Here is an 18,452-nt window from a genome sequence, read left to right as displayed (position 1 = left end):
TGCTAGACCATCCTTTACTAAGGACAGGGGTTTCTGGGTCTCTTCCCTGCTCCAGGTTTACCTTCCAGAGGCTAACAATGCTCTCTCGCCAGAGGAAACAGCCTTGGAGCAAGTCTGCCAGCCCGAAAAGATAAAATGCCTCCAGGGTAATATCACCAAGTGGTCTGTGGTATCTGATAAAAGTCCCAGGAGTTCAGCGGCTTGGGGATGTGGTTCAGTGGATAGACATGGGTTTGAGTCAAACTGCTGTGAGTAATCCCCAAGTTCTCTGACCTACTGCCACATCATGAGGGTGACTGAAATCACGTTTATGGGTCTATTTTCCTCACCTTCAGAGAGAAATGATCAACACCAGCCTTGTATTGTTGTGAGCGATACATGAATATACATGTGAAGTCTCTGGCACGTGAGGGTTAAATTGCCATGAGTCAGGGCAGCTGGAACTTGGTTGATTAAAGAGGCACAGAAAAGGCTGTCGGGGGATGAGCAGGTGGAAAAGCCTGTGGTGGTATTAATGAGGCCATGCAAGAGGGGCTGAGGAAGGTGAAGGCGATTGGTACCTGCCAGGTCCTATTTGCTGCAGTCAGGGGTGGCTAGGGGCGTCCTGGGATAGTGAGGCTGGGTTGAACTCATACAGCAAGAGGCAATGTTTGAAGATGTGCTGGAGATGGCGCGTGAGCAGAAGTGCCAAGAGAAGCATCCTCTCTCGGCCGGGCGCTTCGCAGCTGAGCCTGTTTCTACTTCCTCCACAGGCTCCTGCTTAGACCAAGGCTCAGGCAAGTCCCATGTCCCCTTGGCTCTGGAGGAAGAGCTGGTGTCTGCCTCTCAATTGGAGGAAGAGGAACTGGATCCAGATTTAGCACCAGACATGGAGGAGGAGGAAGCGGAGGAGGAGGAGGAGAATGATCTGGGGGACCCAGCTGTCCAGAGCGCTGTCCACAACAGCCAGGTGCCGCGGCAGGAGGGTGTGGGGTTGTCCCGAGCCGTCTGCGTCGCACAGGCTGTTGCGCCACATCTCTCTTCTCTTCACCCCTCTCTAGGTGGGTGAACACTTTCTATTTCAGGCTTGAACCCCAGTAGACTCTCGCCTTCCTTCCCTCCTCCTGTCTGTCTCCCGCTTAGTTTCTGATGCTGCCCTCACCTTGAATGCAGGTTCAGCAGGGCTGTGTCAGCCGCCCAGGGATGCTGGCTCTGCTCCTGAAATGAGTCATTTTCATTCCAGCTGATGAAATGAGTCATCTTTGACCTTGGGCCCCGGGTCTTTGCAGTCCCTTGGATTCCATCAGCACGTGGGGAGGCACAAGGGGTTCCCGTGCAGAAATGAAGTTACTCAGACCCTGCTTCAGCTTAACTCCTCAGATGCCCACTGGCTTCCCTTTGGTGGAAGGAGAGGGGGCCCTGACCCTACTGACTGAAATTGAGGGAGGGCCAGGCTGCCTGTATCCTGGGTACTGGAAATTGTTGGTCCTGCTGCTCACCTCCCCCATTAACACTGGTGAATGTAGATGTTATCACAGGGGCTCATTTCTACCTGAGTTTTTCTCCCTCCCATTCCAGAAAGGTCTTCTCAGCTCCCCTGGAATCACGGCCCCTGGTGTTCCGGGGATGCCCCCTGCCTCCTTGCACTTTCCGTGGCAGATGAGTGTCTCCAGTCTCCATGCTGTGAGAAAAAGACAGGGTACAGAGAAGCAGTGTTTGGAGGGTCCCCTTTCTTAACATTACACTCTGCTCTTGACCTTGCTCTGGGGATGCAGCAAAGTGAGGTAAGGGTATGGACAGGGGGACGCCTGTTGTTCAGAGAAGCTTGGTAAAGGACAGAGCGGGTCCTGCGACAGCTGGCCTTCCTAGAAAAAGGGCAAACAATTCCAGCTTACAGAACATAAGTAGCACTGAGCCTCATGCTAGAAAGAGCACATGACCCGGACTGGAGGGGCTGCCAGAAATCCAGCAGGGAGAAGAGAAGGGAACTGTAGGCTGAGCAGGGCTTCAGAGGGGTCTGAGAAGGGCTGAAGACAAGGTCTGACGACACTCAGAGGGGGAAAAGAAGGGGAGTTGACCCACATGCAGAGGAAAAAGCACAGGCTCCCACATTGTCAGGGGCCAAGAGTTACTCCCTAGCGGGTGACAAACCTGCTGGAAACAAGGGAGCCCACAGTCCGGTGTCCTCATGACTGGCTGGAGGGGCCCCTATGTGGCAGATGTCGGGTGAGGTTCTTCAAGGCCAAGGCAGGTGAGACCCTAGGGCAGAAAGGCAATCAGCAGCAAAGGCAGGATCTGTTGGTGGAGACGTGCTTCTCTCAGACCCTGAAATTCCTCTCGCAGACCCTGGACCACCTGGCTCCCCTTCCGTTCCGACCCTCCCTCCCCAGCGCCGGCTCTGCAGCCCGCCACTTTGGACCTCAACTGCCTGCGCCAGACCCATCGCTCCTCTGCAGCCCGCCCACCTCGTGGCCCCTGAGGCTCAGGTGCTAGATCAGGGCGCCCCTCCCCTGGGGTCCAGACAGGCTGGGTTACCTCCAGAAGATGGGAGGTAGTAGCTGAGGAGGCATGGCTGCCCGTCTACCAGCTGCCACAGAAAAATACTTAGAGAAACTCACTAAGAGACGTATGAGGTGACATGCAGTCCCTTCCCTCACAGATGAGGAGATGGAAGCCCAGCACTATCTGAGGTCAGCTGGCCCAGGAGTACTGAGCCTAGGACTCAGAAGTCCTGATAGCCAGGCCAAATGGTTTTCTATCGTGTCAGGATTTCCTGCAGCCCCATCTCGGGGATATACATCTTGGAGGGGATGTGAACCCTGCTGAGCTAGGATAGTGATGCTTCATGTGGCCGACGTTGGGTAGGGTCCTGAGCAGGTCAGGTCCCATAGCTGTCCAGCTGAGGTTCCCAGAGGCTAAAAGAAAGGGGGAGGATGCTAAGAGCTTGCTCCCACCCAGCCCACGTTTCTTTCTAAGTCTCCCCAGTCATCTGACCCAGCTCCACCCTCAGCACCAGCGGATCTTGAAGCAGCAGCAACAGCAGGGTCGACCACGAAGGTAAAGCCTAGAGGAGGAGCAGGATTGAGTGGAACACCCTGCATGCTGGGTTTTCCCTTGCGGCAAGGCACCTCCCCCAAAGCCCCCCCCACCCTCCCCCTGATATCCAGCTCCAGGCTTTCTACTCCTTGGGGAGTTCTCTGGGGATGGGGTAGGCAGGTGGGGTTGAGGTAGGAGGGGTCAGGGAGGTGTAGGTCTAAAGAGCCCTCCTCCTGGCTTGAAGTCCCCCAGCCAAGAAGTGGCCCCAGCAGCCAGACTCCTATGCTAACCTCATGACACAGAAGGAGAAGGACTGGGTGGTAAGAGTGCAGATGGTTCAGCTGCAGAGTGAGAACCCCCGCCTCGATGACTATTACTACCAGGTGAGTCCCAGCGCCTCTGACCTTGGAGCCAAATGGCCTGACTCCATAGCCCTGAGAGCCTTCCTTCAGCTCACAGTCGCCACGTCCCTTCTCGTGGGAGGGACGACTGTGAAAGGATGGGGTCATATTTCTATACTTGACATCCAAATTCCTTCCCTTTCTCCTAAATTTCAGCTGCAGGGGATTATTTGTGATTCCTTAAACACTCTGAGATTTTTGTCTCCATCCTTTGACAAGAATTTCTCCTAATCAGTCTGAAAATAACATTCTCATCTTTCATACGCATTGGTTTCTCTTAGAAATGACTTGTTATAAACATTCGTCTACTTACCTTTTACTTTTTTTTAAGATCTAAATCAAGAAACTTTTATAGGTAATGGAATTCAATTTCTTGAACAAATGTGGCAGGTTTTTTGACTCCTTTCTGTCTTCTTCCTGTCTACCCTTTGTCCATGAGTTCTGGGTTGTCTGGGCTTCCCTTTGGCTCGGACAGTAAAGAATCTGCCTGCAGTGCAGGAGACCTGGGTTCGATACCAGTGTTGGGAAGATCCCATGGAGAAGTAAATGGCTACCCACTCCAGTATTCTTGCCTGGAGAATTTCATGGACAGAGGAGCCTGGTGGGCTACAGTCCATGGGGTCACAAAAAGTCGGATATGACTGAGTACTTTCACTTTCTGGATTTGTCTAAGTTTTATATCACTTTCTCTTCAACCACCTGAGACCACTAGCAAGGTTCCCACCTTTATCTCCTTCCTATTGACGTTAGATTCCTCCTTTCTTCCCACCATGCTTAAAAACCCCTCTACCTTCTGCCAGGATCATTTGAATGTGATCATCTTACACTCTTGACTTTTAGACATTGTTTCTCAATGAAGGAGCTTTTTCAAACCTTTGTTTAACTCAGTCAGTGGCTTTATTTTAGTTCTGGATTTCACAGATAGTAGAGCTGCTATGCCAGCCCACACAAGAGTAGAACTGGCTGAGAGGCCAGTTGACAGCAGTGTTCTCTCTGTCCTTCAGTGGAGAGAGGTGGTTTGTCATGCCATCAGAGAATGCTGATTTGGGACAGAACAGGTAGGACCATCAAATTAAAATGGGGAGAGGGGAGGATGGGGCGACTGCATATAACTTAGAATAAGGAGTGAAGGAAGCCTGCAGACCCTGGGACACATTTTACTTCTGGGCTCTCTGCTTTGCTTCTCTGCCTTTCCATCCTAGCTCTTCAAGTCCTTAGGATGGGGGCCCCAGATCAGGTGGCATGGGGCTTAGGGTGCTGAAGATGTTTTATTGTGGCTCTAGAAGAGCCTTACATCCCAGGAGCATTTCTGGAATGAATGCTGTAGACCAGGGTGTACTAAGAGCTTGCACTGGAGAACCCTAACTCTTACGTTTAACCAACGAGTATACATTTGACTAATTCGTGAACTCTCAGGAATATTATCAGAAACTAGAGAAGAAGCAGGCAGATGAAGAGCTGCTTGGGCAAAGAAGCAGATTTGAGTCTCTCAAGCTGGTCACACCTTACATTCAGAAGGCGGAGGCTTATGAATCAGGTAGGACCGCGGCTGACCTGCTGGGTTGGGACGGACATCTGGCTGGACCCAGGTGGAAAGCAGAGGGGCACGTGCCTTTCTGACTCCTTCCACACAGTGGTTCGAATCGAGGGTTCCCTGGGCCAGGTAGCTGTATCGACGTGTTTTACCCCTCGCCGAGCTATCGATGCTGTGCCCCACGGAACTCAAGAGCAGGTAGGAATTTATCTTCCTACAGCCTTTTTCTCTCCCTGTGTTTTGGAGAAAGGTCTGGAGCACTGTCATACTTGAGTTCAGATTGTGAGCTAAGAGAAAGGGGAGTGATCAGGCTTTGCGATTTAGTCTTTACAGCTCACGTCCTGGCCTGGCTAGGCGTGGGCTGCTGCTGTTGGAGTTGTGGCTGACAGCCAGGGACTCTTTCTCTAGGAGACAGCAGCTGCAAGCAGTCAGAGGCTGTGGGTGCTGTACCGGATTGAGAAGGTGAGACCTCAGCCTTAGCAGTGAGTTCCTTGCCTCCGCTGAGAACAGGATATGCTCACACTGGCCCCTTCGCCCTCTCTCCGCACTCTCACGCTCCCAGATGTTCCTTCAGTTGCTGGAGATAGAGGATGGCCAGCAGGATGCGCCTGCGCAGCCCCGTGACTCTGAGCAGCGGAGCAGCCGGGTTGAGAAGCTCTTCCAGGCCTTAAAGGCCCAGGGGCAGAATAATCTGGAGTGAGTGTGGGACGGTCACACCCCTTCCCAGGAGCAGACAGTAGTTTAGCTTCGGCCCCTCCCTTCTAACACCGGCCCTCTACTCTAGCGGAGCCCTGCGATGTTCGCCTGTGTCCCTGCAGGGCGGCGGATGACGGCTTCCTTCAGGCGCTGTCCGTGGGGAAGGGGAAAGCCCTGGTGGCCCGGCTCCTCCCCATCCTGCCCCGGGATCGAGCTGTCAGCTTGCTGCTGGCCATCACCCGCCACCTGCCCTTCCTGGTCAAGAGGGACGTGGCCGATCAGGTAGTGTGGCACGAAGTGGAGGAGAGGATGGTTTTGTGGATGGGTTAGCAATGCTTATCCCTTCTCCTCCTTCCACTCCCCACCCTCAGAGAAGCCAGAGAAGGTTTTGGGTGGTGAGGGAGACTCACCCTGCCACCCTCAGGGGAGGGGGTTATAGAAGACTGCCACAGGAACAGCTGATGATCTTTGATCTTCAGGCACAGTGAAGAAAGGAAAACCCGTGGGCATATGTAACACAGGTGTGCGTGTGCTCTGGCGGTTAGAGAAGATGAGGACCACCTGATAAGTGCCGAGCCCCAGGCTCCTTCGCTTAGGGAAGGCATGTAGGACAAGTGGTGTTGAGGGGTTGCCGCTAGGGATGAAGGCACTTAAGTGGTGATAGGCCTGGTAGGTCTGAGCTGACCAGAAGGGCCTAGAAGCAGGTTGGCAAGAAAGAGCCTGGAGGTGAAGTTGTCAAGGAGTCGGAGAGGCCCTTTATGATCTTTCTGCAGGCCCTGCAAATGTTATTTCAACCTCTGAGCAAATGTATCAGGCACTTGACGTTCCGTGAACTCCTCCAAGGACTTCAGGGACTCATGCGGCTACCACCTGGCTCCTCTGAGCGGCCAATCACCATGGTGCTTCAGAATCAGGTAACACGTGTGGGAGGCTTCGGTCTCTCCACAGGGGGCTCCAGGTGCTAACTGGAATGGACCCAGGGTGGGGTTGCTTTTTTAACAAGCTCCAGATGATGATGGTGCCTCTGGATCAGAAGTCACCAAACATTTTTGATAGTGAATCCTTTTACTACAAAAAATATTCTGAACTATACCACCTGTGTGTTTATAAATCATATAAATGGAACACTATACTTAAATTAGGTGCATAATAAATACAAGGTGAGATCTATATGTGAAAGATCTCATATCTTCTAATATTCTAGTGGATTATCCTGTGAACCCCTTCTGAAGATCTTTGCCTCATGCAGTGCCTCTTAAAATGGGCTCCACATCCTACCCATATCAAATTCCTGGGTCCATTCCCAACCTACAGTCTCTGACTCCTCAGGGTAGAGACCACAACTGTGTATTTCATCATCAGCTTCCCAGAGGAATCTTTTGGACAGTTCAGAGCAGTGATTTCCTTGGAAAGAGCTCAGAGTTTCTTGGCCAGCCTGGGTAAAACTTGATGGGTTGTGGGTGTTGGACTCCATCTGTACCTATGAACTTACCCTTTTAGTTGGGAAACAACAGAGCCAGGGAAGCACTGGGTGCCTATGGTAAACTCATTTTTACCCTGGACACTTTGACACTTTATCACTTGCAGTTTGGCATATCTTTGCTCTATGCACTGCTAAGTCATGGGGAGCAGCTGGTATCACTGAATTCTTCCCTCAAGGAGCCCAGCAGTGACCATTCAGCTTGGTAAGATCATAAAAACCTTGTAAATACTATTTCAGTACCACTGGGATGTGTGCTAAGTTGCTTCAGTCGTGTCCAACTCTTTGTGACCCTATAGACTGTATCCTGCCAGATTCCTCTATCCATGAGATTGTTTAGGCAAGACTGCTGGAGTGGGTTGCTGTGCCCTCCTCCAGGGGATCTTCCCAACCCAGGGATCAAACCTGCATCTCCTGCATTGGCAGGCAGGTTCTTTATTGCTAGTGCCACCTGGGAACCCCCCTGGGATATGTAGGCTAAACCAGATTAGCTGTTTCCTGAGTGGTTTAATCAAGCACCAGGGAGGAAGTTAGAGAAGAGGCAACTAGCAGAGTTGTAGCTGTTTTGCCCCCTTTTTTTTTTCTGTAGTGCCTAGAGAGCTGTCCCCCATGGGAGGCAATATATAGTGAAGTCACTCAGTCGTGTCTGACTCTTTGCGACCCTGTGGACTGTAGCCCACCAGGCTCCTCCATCCATGGGATTCTCCAGGCAAGAATAGAGACAAGCCTTAGAGTTTAGCAGACCTAGGTGTGAATTCTGCTTCTGTCACTTACCAGCAGCATAACATGGGGGCACATTATTTCACTTTCTTTAGCCCGTTCCTCCCCTATAAACTAGGGATCGAAGGATGATGGTACTAACCAGTTAGAGACCTGAAGATTAAGCAAGACAGAAGATGCGTAAAGCACTAAGCATTGCCTGGCACATACCAAACAGGCAAACGCTCTATCTTAATTGCTGTAGGTGCAGAGGGTGGTAAGTGGTGGTCAAAAATAACAAGAAACCTGGGCCCTGAGTCTATTTCCCGCATAAACACTAAGATGCTGATGTGTTTCTTCTCTGCCCTCCAGGACAGACATGGTGGTTCTCACTGCCTGGGAGATTGCTCAGATGCCCACAGCCTCACTGGCAGAACCCCTGGCCTTCCCCAGCAACCTTCTTCCCCTGTTCTGCCACCACGTGGACAAACAATTGGTACAGAAGCTGGAGGCTAGGATGGAGTATGTGACCGTGGAAATAAGATCATAGCCCCAGGCTGAAGCCCAGACTAGGCTCTACCACTTCTCTACTACGTTTAAACCAAGATTATGGAGGATAATTTGCTTTTCGAAGTATTTCTAGACGTGGGTACTTACTGAGTAACCAGTCTGCTCCAAGTTAGGGTTGTATGGCCTGTTTCTTCAGCCAAACCTTTCCATTTTTTCCCTAGGAATTTTGATTATTTATCACACTAAGATATTTGAGAGTAAGAATTAGTTTGAGAAGATGAACTATTCATTCAACAAGTATTTGAGGGACAACTCAAATGTAAACAAGATGTAAACGCACAAAGAACAAGTAAGTCATCTTTCCTCAGAACTTTGCATCTGCTGGACAGAGCTACTAATCACATCATACAGTACTTTAAAGGGAAGTTATTTGGAGTTGATCCCTCTTTTAGTAGGTTTGTTTTGATCTACTGATCAGGTTGTTCCAGAATGCCTATATATGGGGAAAGTTTAGTGATCAGACACTAGCTGTGTATAGGTTTTGCCCACAGGGATCCAGAGAGTCTGAAGACAATTGTACGCCTTGATATATCAGCAGACCTTGCCCAAAACCTTTTCTCATGCTCAAAAAACTGAACTATGTGCCTAAAAAGGCAGAGCAAAATGAGGTATAATTTAAAAGATAACAGAATGTAGTGCTTCAGCTTGTTTGTAAGTTAAGAGGTATAATCAAAGTCACTTTCTTTTGTGTGAAGCTTCACAAGTGTCCTTAATGTAAGGGACAAGTCCTTGTCGTGTTGAACAATAGACTGACTTTGAAAACTGTTCTGGTGTTGCCATTTTTTATAAGTAGCCCTAGCTGAGCTAAGAGGGTTGGATATAAACATCTCCCTTGAGATATGAAATGTTTGGTTTACTTTGACAAACGGGGTCATTCACTCATCAACAAACACTGGAGCCCCTTTTTTGAACCAGGTACCATTTCAGGTGGTTGAGAAACACTGATGACCAAAGAAAAGTCCTTGCTCTTCTGAAGTTTACATTCTGGTTGGACAGGGACTGACGGAAGATACCAAGTAGTAATAAATACTGTGGGGGAAACACAATTGGAGTGAAATGGAAGGTCTGTCAATTAGAGGTTAAAGTCAGGCTGGAATCAAAGACGAGTGTTCCATGCAGAGGCACTAGTGAGCACAAAGCCCCTAAAGTGAGAATGAACTCGGTGTGTTTGAAGAAAAGAAAGAAGGAAAATGTGGCTGAAGTATACAGATAAGGGGTGGGGGTGATGTGTGAGAGCAGGAGGCAGGGTACACATCTGTGACCCTTTTTTAAAAATCTGGATTTTCCAACTGTGCTTGGGTGTGAGAATTTTGAACAGGGAAGTGACTTTGATCTGTCACTTTTGTTTTGAGACGATCATTCTTGACTGCTGATTGCTAGGGGAACAGGATAGAAAGCAGAGGGAAAAAATGTTCAAAAGTTTTAGGGTTTTTTCCCCCTCAAAGTTGGAGCAAGAATTAAAGAGCTGTGGAGACAGAAAGAGAAGAGGTTTGAAAGAGGTTTTGGAAATAAGAGTTGACAGACATTGCTGACGGGCCGCATAGGGTGGTTGTGAAGTATCCAGGATGCCTCTCTGGCAGAGTGAATGGTGGGTGCCCCAGAATAATGTGGGGAAAGCAGAGAAGTGCATTTGGGGAGTAATCATCATCATTTTAGACATTTAATATGAGTCCTGTTAGAAATCCAAGTAGATATATCAAGTAGGTAAAGAGCAGTCTGGAGTTGAAGGAAAAGGTCAGGGATAAAGACACTGAAGTGGGAGTTATCATCACACAGAGGTATTACAAGTTAGGAGAGAGGGAAAGATGATATAGGAAGAAAAGCCAACCTAGGGGACTGAGGAAGTATTATCTGTGGGAAAGGATCGGGAGAAAACTAGGGGGTTACCAAAGCTGGAAAAAAGTATTTCAAGGGACGAGTGTGGAATGAAGAGAGAGAGCAGTAACGGTTGGTTTCGGCATTTATGCTCATTGAACTTAAGGGACAGTTGAGGTGGAGATGTTGGCCTGAATAGAAAGGTTGAGGGAAGGAGAGGAGGGTTGACTACAGAAAGAGTCAATTTGGAATCTTCTGAAAGGGAAGCAGAGAAATTTTGACAGTAGGTAGTACTCAGTGTCAGAGAAGGCAATGGCACCCCACTCCAGTACTCTTGCCTGGAAAATCCCATGGATGGAGGAGCCTGGAAGGCTGCAGTCCATGGGGTCGCGAAGAGTCAGACACGATTGAGCGACTTTACTTTCACTTTTCACTTTCATGCATTGGAGAAGGAAATGGCAACTCACTCCAGTGTTCTTGCCTGGAGAATCCCAGGGATGGGGGAGCCTGGTGGGCTGCCGTCTATGGGGTCGCACAGTCAGACACAACTGAAGCGACTTAGCAGCAGCAGCAGCAGTACTCGGTGTAGGTTAAAAGACTATTTTTAAAGTGATATATAAAATCATGAAAGCACTCCTATAAAGGCGTGGGGGAAGGGTAGGCATGGTGGAGAGAGAGAGTTTACAAATTACAACAACAGGAGGAGGATGGGAATCAAAGCACAAATAGGAGTTGGCCTTTGACAGTTGTGTGACCTCATAGATTGTGGAAAAGAAGGTGTTAAGAAAGGCACTGGTATCCTTAAGGAGACTTTTCCAAATGCCTACTCCCCATCTCTTCTTGCCCCCTCTGCTGTGATCCTGAGTCATATAGTTCTTAAAGGAAAGAGAAGTAGGAAACAGGAACTCTACCACTTCCACCCTTTTCCCATCCTGTTATTAATATAATGGTATTATTTGACGTCATATCAAGTCAGCTCTACTATGATGGATTGGTCCAGTCCCAAGGACACTGCCCCACCCAGGGCCTGTAAGCAGAAACAGCAGCCCAATAAGCAGTGGAGAAGGGAATGGCAAACCACTTCAGTATTCCTGACTTGAGAACCCCACGAACAGTATGAAAAGGCAAAAATATAAGACACTTAAAGATGAACTCCCCAGGTTGGTAGGTGCCCAATATGCTACTGGAGATCAGTGGAGAAGTAACTCCAGAAAAGAATGAAGAGACAGAGACAAAGAAAAACAACACCCAGTTGTGGATGTGACTAATGATGGAAGTAAAGTCCAATGCTGTAAAGAGAAATATCGCATAGGAACCTGGAATGTTAGGTCCATGAATCAAGACAAATTGGAAGTGGTCAAACAGGAGATGACAAGAGTGACCATCGACATTTTAGGAACCAGTGAATTAAAATGGACTGGAATGGTTGGATTTAAATCGGATGACCATTATATCTACTACTGTAGGCAAGAATCCCTTAGAAGAAATGGAATAGCCGTCATGGTCAACAAAGGAGTCCGAAATGCAGTATTTGGATGCAATATCAAAAATGACAGAATGTTTGTTTCAGAGGCAAACCATTCACTGTCACAGTAATCCAAGTCTATGCCCTGACAAGTACGCTGAAGAAGCTGAAGCTGGACGGTTCTGTGAAGACCTACAAGACCTTGTAGAACTAACACCCAAAAAAGATGTCCTTTTCATTATAGGGGACTGGAATGCAAAAGTAGGAAGTCAAGAAATACCTGGAGTAACAGGCAAATTTGGCCTTGGAATATGGAATGAAGCAGGGCAAAGACTAAAAGAGTTCTGCCAAGAGAATGCACTGGTCGTAGCAAACACCCTCTTCCAACAACACAAAAGAAGACTCTACACATGGACATCGCCAGATGGTCGACACTGAAATCAGATTGATTATATTCTTTGCAGCCAAAGATGGAGAAGCTCTAAACAGTAAGCAAAAACAATACTGGGATCTGACTGTGGCTCAGATCATGAACTCCTTATTGCCAAATTCAGACTTAAATTGAAGAAAGTGGGGAAAGCCACTAGACCATTCAGATCAGATTAGATCAGTCACTCAGTCATATCCGACTCTTTGCGACCCCATGAATCGCAGCACGCCAGGCCTCCCTGTCCATCACCAACTCCCGGAGTTCACTCAGACTCATATCCATCGAGTCAGTGCTGCCATCCAGCCATCTCATACACCTGCATACAAATTTCTCAAGAGGCAGGTCAGGTGGTCTGGTATTCCCATCTCTTTCAGAATTTTCCACAGTTTATTGTGATCCACACAGTCAAAGGCTTTGGCATAGTCAATAAAGCAGAAATAGACGCTTTTCTGGAACTCTCTTGCTTTTTCCATGATCCAGCAGATGTTGGCAATTTGATCTCTGGTTCCTCTGCCTTTTCTAAAACCAGCTTGAACGTCTGGAAGTTCACGGTTCACATATTGCTGAAGTCTGGCTTGGAGAATTTTCAGCATTACTTTACTAGCTTGTGAGATGAGTGCAATTGTGCGTAGTTTGAGCACTCTTTGGCATTGCCTTTCTTTGGGATTGGAATGAAAACTGACCTTTTCCAGTCCTGTGGCCATTACTGAGTTTTCCAAATTTGCTGGCATATTGAGTGCAGCACTTTCACAGCATCATCTTTCAGGATTTGGAATGGCTCACTGGAATTCCATCACCTCCACTAGCTTTGTTCATAGTGATGCTTTCTAAGGCCCACTTGACTTCACATTCCAGGATATCTGGCTCTAGGTCAGTGATCACACCATCGTGATTATCTGGGTTGTGAAGATCTTTTTTGTACAGTTCTTCTGTGTATTCTTACCATCCCTTTTTAATATCTTCTGCTTCTGTTAGGTCCATACCATTTCTGTCTTTTATCGAGCCCATCTTTGCATGAAATGTTCCTTTGGTATCTCTGATTTTCTTGAAGAGATCTCTAGTCTTTCCCATTCTGTTGTTTTCCTCTATTTCTTTGCATTGACCGCTGAAGAAGGCTTTCTTATCTCTTCTTGCTATTCTTTGGAACTCTGCATTCAGCTACTTGTATCTTTCCTTTTCTCCTTTGCTTTTCGCTTCTCTTCTTTTCACAGCTATTTGTAAGGCCTCCCCACACAGCCATTTTGCTTTTTTGCATTTCTTTTCCATGGGGATGGTCTTGATCCCTGTCTCCTGTACAATGTCACGAACCTCATTCCATAGTTCATCAGGCACTCTATCTATCAGATCTAGTCCCTTAAATCTATTTCTCACTTCCACTGTATAATCATAAGGGATTTGATTTAGGTCATACCTGAATGGTCTAGTGGTTTTCCCTACTTTCTTCAATTTAAGTCTGAATTTGGCAATAAGGAGTTCATGGTCTGAGCCACAGTCAGTGCCTGGTCTTGTTTTTGCTGACTGTATAGAGCTTCTCCATCTTTGGCTGCAAAGAATATAATCAATCTGACTTCGGTGTCGACCATCTGGTGATGTCCATGTATAGAGTCTTCTCTTGTGTTGTTGGAAGAGGGTGTTTGTTATGACCAGTGCATTTTCTTGGCAAAACTCTATTAGTCTTTTCCCTGCTTCATTCCATATTCCAAGGCCAAATTTGCCTGTTACTCCAGATGTTTCTTGACTTCCTACTTTTGCATTCCAGTCCCCTATAATGAAAAGGACATCTTTTTTGGGTGTTAGGTCTACAAGGTCTTGTAGGTCTTCATAGAACCGTTCAACTTCAGCTTCTTCAGCATTACTGGTTGGGGCATAGACTTGGATTACTGTGATATTGAATGGTTTGCCTTGGAAACGAACAGAGATCATTCTGTCGTTTTTGAGATTGCATCCAAGTACTGCATTTTGGACTCTCTTGTTGACCATGATGGCTACTCCATTTCTTCTGAGGGATTCCTGCCCACAGTAGTAGATATAATGGTCATCTGAGTTAAATTCACCCATTCCAGTCCATTTTAGTTCGCTGATTCCTAGAATGTCGACATTCACTCTTGCCATCTCCTGTTTGACCACTTTCAATTTGCCTTGATTCATGGACCTGACATGCCAGGTTCCTATGCAATATTGCTCTTTACAGCATCGGACCTTGCTTCTGTCACCAGTCACATCCACAGCTGGGTATTGTTTTTGCTTTGGCTCCATCCCTTCATTCTTTCTGGAGTTATTTCTCCACTGATTTCCAGCAGTATATTGGGCACCTACTGACCTGGGGAGTTTCTCTTTCAGTATCCTATCATTTTGCCTTTTCATACTGTTCATGGGGTTCCCAAGGCAAGAATACTGAAGTGGTTTTCCATTCCCTTCTCCAGTGGACCACATTCTGTCAGATCTCTCCACCATGACCCGCCCATCTTGGGTTACCCCACAGGCATGGCTTAGTTTCATTGAGTTAGACAAGGCTGTGGTCCTAGTGTGATTAGATTGACTAGTTTTCTATGAATACGGTTTCAGTGTGTTTGCCCTCTGATGCCCTCTTGCAACACCTACCGTCTTACTTGGGTTTCTCTTACCTTGGGCATGGGGTATCTCTTCACTGCTGCTCCAGCAAAGCGCAGCCATTGCTCCTTACCTTGGACGAGGGGTATCTCCTCACTGACGCCCGGGCCTAGAGGATCTATCCCACGTTGAAGGTCAGACCATTCAGGTATGACCTAAATCAAACCCCTTATGATTATATAGTGGAAGTGACAAATAGATTCAAGGGATTAGATCTGATAGAGTGCCTGATGAACTACAGAGGGAAGTTCGTGACATATACAGGAGGCAGAGATCAAGACCATTCCCAAAGAAAAGAAATGCAAAAAGGTAAAATTGTTGTCTGAGGAGGCCTTAGAAATAACTGTGAATAGAAGAGAAGTGAAAGGCAAAGGAGAAAAGGAAAGATATGCCCATTTGAATGCAGAGTTCCAAAGAAGAGCAAGTAGAGCTAAGAAAGCCTTCCTCAGAAAGCAATGCAAAGAAAAAGAGGAAAACAATAGAATGGGAAAGTCTAGAGATCTCTTCAAGAAAATCAGAAATACCAAAGGAACATTTCAGGCAAAGATGGGCACAATAAAGGACATAAATGGCATGGACCTAACAGAAGCAGAGGATATTAAGAAGAGGTGGCAAGAATACACAGAACTATACAAAAAGAGATATTCATGACCCAGATAATCACAATGATGTGATCACCAACCCAGAGCCAGACATCTTGGATTTGGAAGGCAAGTGAGCCTTAGGAAGCATCACTACAAACAAAGCTAGTGGAGGTGATGGAATTCCAGTTGAGCTATTTCAAATCCTAAAAGATGATGCTGTGAAAGTGCTGCACTCAATACGCCAGAAAATTTGGAAAACTCAGTAATGGCCACAGGACTGGAAAAGGTCAGTTTTCATTCCAATCCCAAAGAAAGACAATGCCAAAGAATGCTCAAACTACCACAGAATTGCACTCATCTCACACGCTAGTAAAGTAATGCTCAAAATTCTCCAAGCCAGGCTTCAACATTATGTGCCCCGTAAACTTCCAGATGTTCAAGCTGGCTTTAGAAAAGGCAGAGGAACCAGAGATCAAATCGCCAACATCTGCTGGATCACAGAAAAAGCAAGAGAGTTCCAGAAACACATCTGCTTTATTGACTATGCCAAAGCCTTTGACTGTGTGGATGACAATAAACTGTGGAAAATTCTGAAAGAGATGGGGATACCAGACCACCTGACCTGCCTCTTGAGAAACTTGTATGCAGGTCAGGAAGCAACAGTTAGAACTGGATATGGGAACAACAGAGTGGTTCCAAATCAGGAAAGGAGTACTCCAAGCCTGTATATTGTTACCCTGCTTATTTAACTTACATGTAGAGTACATCAAGAGAAAAGCTGGGCTGGAAGAAGCACAAGCTGGAATCTAAATTGCCGGGAGAAATATCAATAACCTCAGATGTGCCGATGACACTACCCTTATGGCAGAAAGTGAAGAGGAACTAAAAAGCCTCTTGATGAAAGTGAAGTAGGAGAGTGAAAAAGTTGGCTTAAAACTATACATTCAGAAAACTAAGATGGCACTTGGCCCCATCACTTCATGGCAAACAGATGGGGAAATGGTGGAAACAGTGGCATACTTTATTTTGGGGGGGCTCCAAAATCACTGCGGATGGTGAGTGCAGCCATAAAATTAAAACACGCTTGCTCCTTGGAAGAAAAGTTATGACCAACCTAGACAGCATATTAAAAAACATAGACATTACCTTGCTGACAAAGGTCCAAATAGTCAAAGCTATGGTTTTTCCAGTAGTCATGTATGGATGTGCTGCTGCTAAGTCGCTTCAGTCGTGTCCGACTCTGTGCGACCACACAGACGGCAGCCCACCAGGCTCCCCCGTCCCTGGGATTCTCCAGGCAAGAACACTGGAGTGGGGTGCCATTTCCTTCTCCAATGCATGAAAATGTAAGTGAAGTCGCTCAGTCCTGTCGGACTCTTCACGACCCCATGCACTGCAGCCTACCAGGCTCCTCCGTCCATGGGATTTTCCAGGCAAGAGTGCTATCGCCTTTGGACTATATAAAGAAAGCTGAGCACCGAAGAATTGATGCTTTTGAACTGTGGTGTTGGAGAAGACAATCTTGAGAGTCCCTGAAACTGCAAGGATATCCAACCAGTTCAGCCTAAAGGAGATCAGTCCTGGGTGTTCATTGGAAGGACTGATGTTGAAGCTGAAACGCCAATACTTTGGCTACCTGATGCAAAGAGCTGAGTCATTTGAAAAGACCCTAATGCTGGGAAGATTGAGGTCTGGAGGAGAAGGGGACGACAGAGGATGAGATGGTTGGATGACATCACTGACTCAATGGACAAGAATTTGGGTAAACTCCGGGAGTTGGTGATAGACAGCGAGGCCTGGTGTGCTGCAGTCCATGGGGTCGCAAAGAGTCGGACACGACTGAGCTGAACTGAAGAAGTGGATACAGAGGCAGGGGCTGGCCTCAGTAGATGGGCGGCAGCAAGGGTGAGAGAGCAGAGGGTGACATAACATTGAAAATAGTTGCCACGTCCCTCTTCAACCGCTAACGAAGACCTCCAACTTTCTCTCCCTGAAACAAACTAAGACTTGCTTTCGCTGGGGTGGGCGGCGCCGGGGGTCACGATGCGAGGAGCAGGTCGGCGCACCGCGCAGGCGCACGACGCGACGGGAGGTGGGGGTCAGGAGGCGGGGAGCGGGTCGGCGCACTGCGCAGGCGTACGACGCGGCGGGGGATTGGGGGCGGGGGGTGTCACGAGGCGGAGACCGGGTCGGGAGCAGCGCGCAGGCGCGGGGCGCGGGACGCGGCACGCGGGCCGGAAGGGGCGGTGGGCCACGATGGCTGCGGAGCAGGGCGCGCTGCCCGTTTTGTTGGTGCCGGTCCCCGCCGAGGCCGTAGGGCGACTGGGGTCTCGGGCGCAGCTGCACAGAGAGCAGGCGGCCCTGGGGAGTCTGACGGCCGCAGGCAGCCTTCACGTACTTCCCTTGGCGCCGGGCGGCCGAGGCGGGGGCGACTGCCGCCTGGAAGGCTGTTTTCGGCAGTAAGAGCTGCGGCCGGGCCGGGCGGTGAAGGGAGCGCGCCTCTTGGCCTGGGGGCGGCGGGAGCGGAGTGACGGCGGGGCGCCCGCCTGAGGCGGGCCCGGCCCCCTCAGAGCCGCACGGCGGTCGTGTTCCCCTTTTCCGTTCCCGGTGGGCGGAGACCGCACCCAGATTCTCCGCACGCGGGGAGTTGTAGGAGTCCTTGTTTGGGCTCTGAGCTTTTTTATTCGTTCTACAGAGTTTGATTTCTCGTCACCGTGCTCTACCCCACGCCCATTTGGGGGGCATCGTCTCATTTCCATTGTCGTGTTGTTATTCTAATGCGGGATACAGATAGCTGTTTCCTTCACTTTTGAGCTTACTCTCCCCGCTCCCCTTTGAAGGATAGATAGAGCCTGCATTTTCTACTCATTAATGTATTTTCCTAACAAGTGCTTATTATGCGCGCTGCTCGTTACCTAGGAGTAGTGCCTGAAAGGTGTAGTCAGACAGTTCTTAATACACGTGGTGCTGTGTGGTCGGTAAGACAGAAAAACAATTTCAGTCATCTGTAACTCTTACGTTTTATATCGTTAAGTTTGAGAGTGCCATCCGAGGCTTTGGACTCTTTAATAAAACGTTTTAGAAATGTTTCTTTACGGCTTTAGTAGCCAAATAGTCTTGGAATCTCCAGGTCGTACAACAGTGCCTCACAGT

The 18,452-nt window shown here is 48.3% G+C and overlaps 2 protein-coding genes across 4 annotated transcripts in view; both read left to right on the top strand.

Moving 5' to 3' along the window:
* The first annotated feature begins 404 nt into the window (after window positions 1–404).
* On the top strand, window positions 405–9,160 carry PATL2 (PAT1 homolog 2). Its single transcript, XM_024998174.2, has 13 exons — window positions 405–949; window positions 1,558–1,644; window positions 2,323–2,465; window positions 2,956–3,036; window positions 3,260–3,398; window positions 4,833–4,953; window positions 5,051–5,148; window positions 5,359–5,412; window positions 5,513–5,646; window positions 5,769–5,928; window positions 6,420–6,560; window positions 7,234–7,331; window positions 8,198–9,160. Exons 1-13 carry the CDS (start codon window positions 647–649, stop codon window positions 8,373–8,375), a joined length of 1,737 nt encoding a protein of 578 aa, XP_024853942.2. The 5' UTR covers window positions 405–646; the 3' UTR covers window positions 8,376–9,160.
* Window positions 9,161–17,327: 8,167 nt separating this feature from the next.
* Window positions 17,328–18,452, top strand: part of SPG11 (SPG11 vesicle trafficking associated, spatacsin) — a 76,770-nt gene continuing 75,645 nt past the window's right edge. For all 3 annotated transcript variants that reach the window (XM_002691092.6, XM_059890978.1, XM_059890977.1), the window contains exon 1: window positions 17,328–17,758. In XM_002691092.6, coding sequence (XP_002691138.3) covers window positions 17,343–17,758 — 416 coding nt within the window. In that variant the 5' untranslated portion in view covers window positions 17,328–17,342. The remainder of the gene's footprint in view (window positions 17,759–18,452) is intronic.

The sequence above is a fragment of the Bos taurus genome, chromosome 10 (assembly GCF_002263795.3).
Source record: "Bos taurus isolate L1 Dominette 01449 registration number 42190680 breed Hereford chromosome 10, ARS-UCD2.0, whole genome shotgun sequence".
Lineage (NCBI taxonomy): Eukaryota > Metazoa > Chordata > Mammalia > Artiodactyla > Bovidae > Bos > Bos taurus.
Note: the sequence above shows the minus strand (reverse complement) of the source record. Positions and strands in the feature narration are given on the sequence as shown.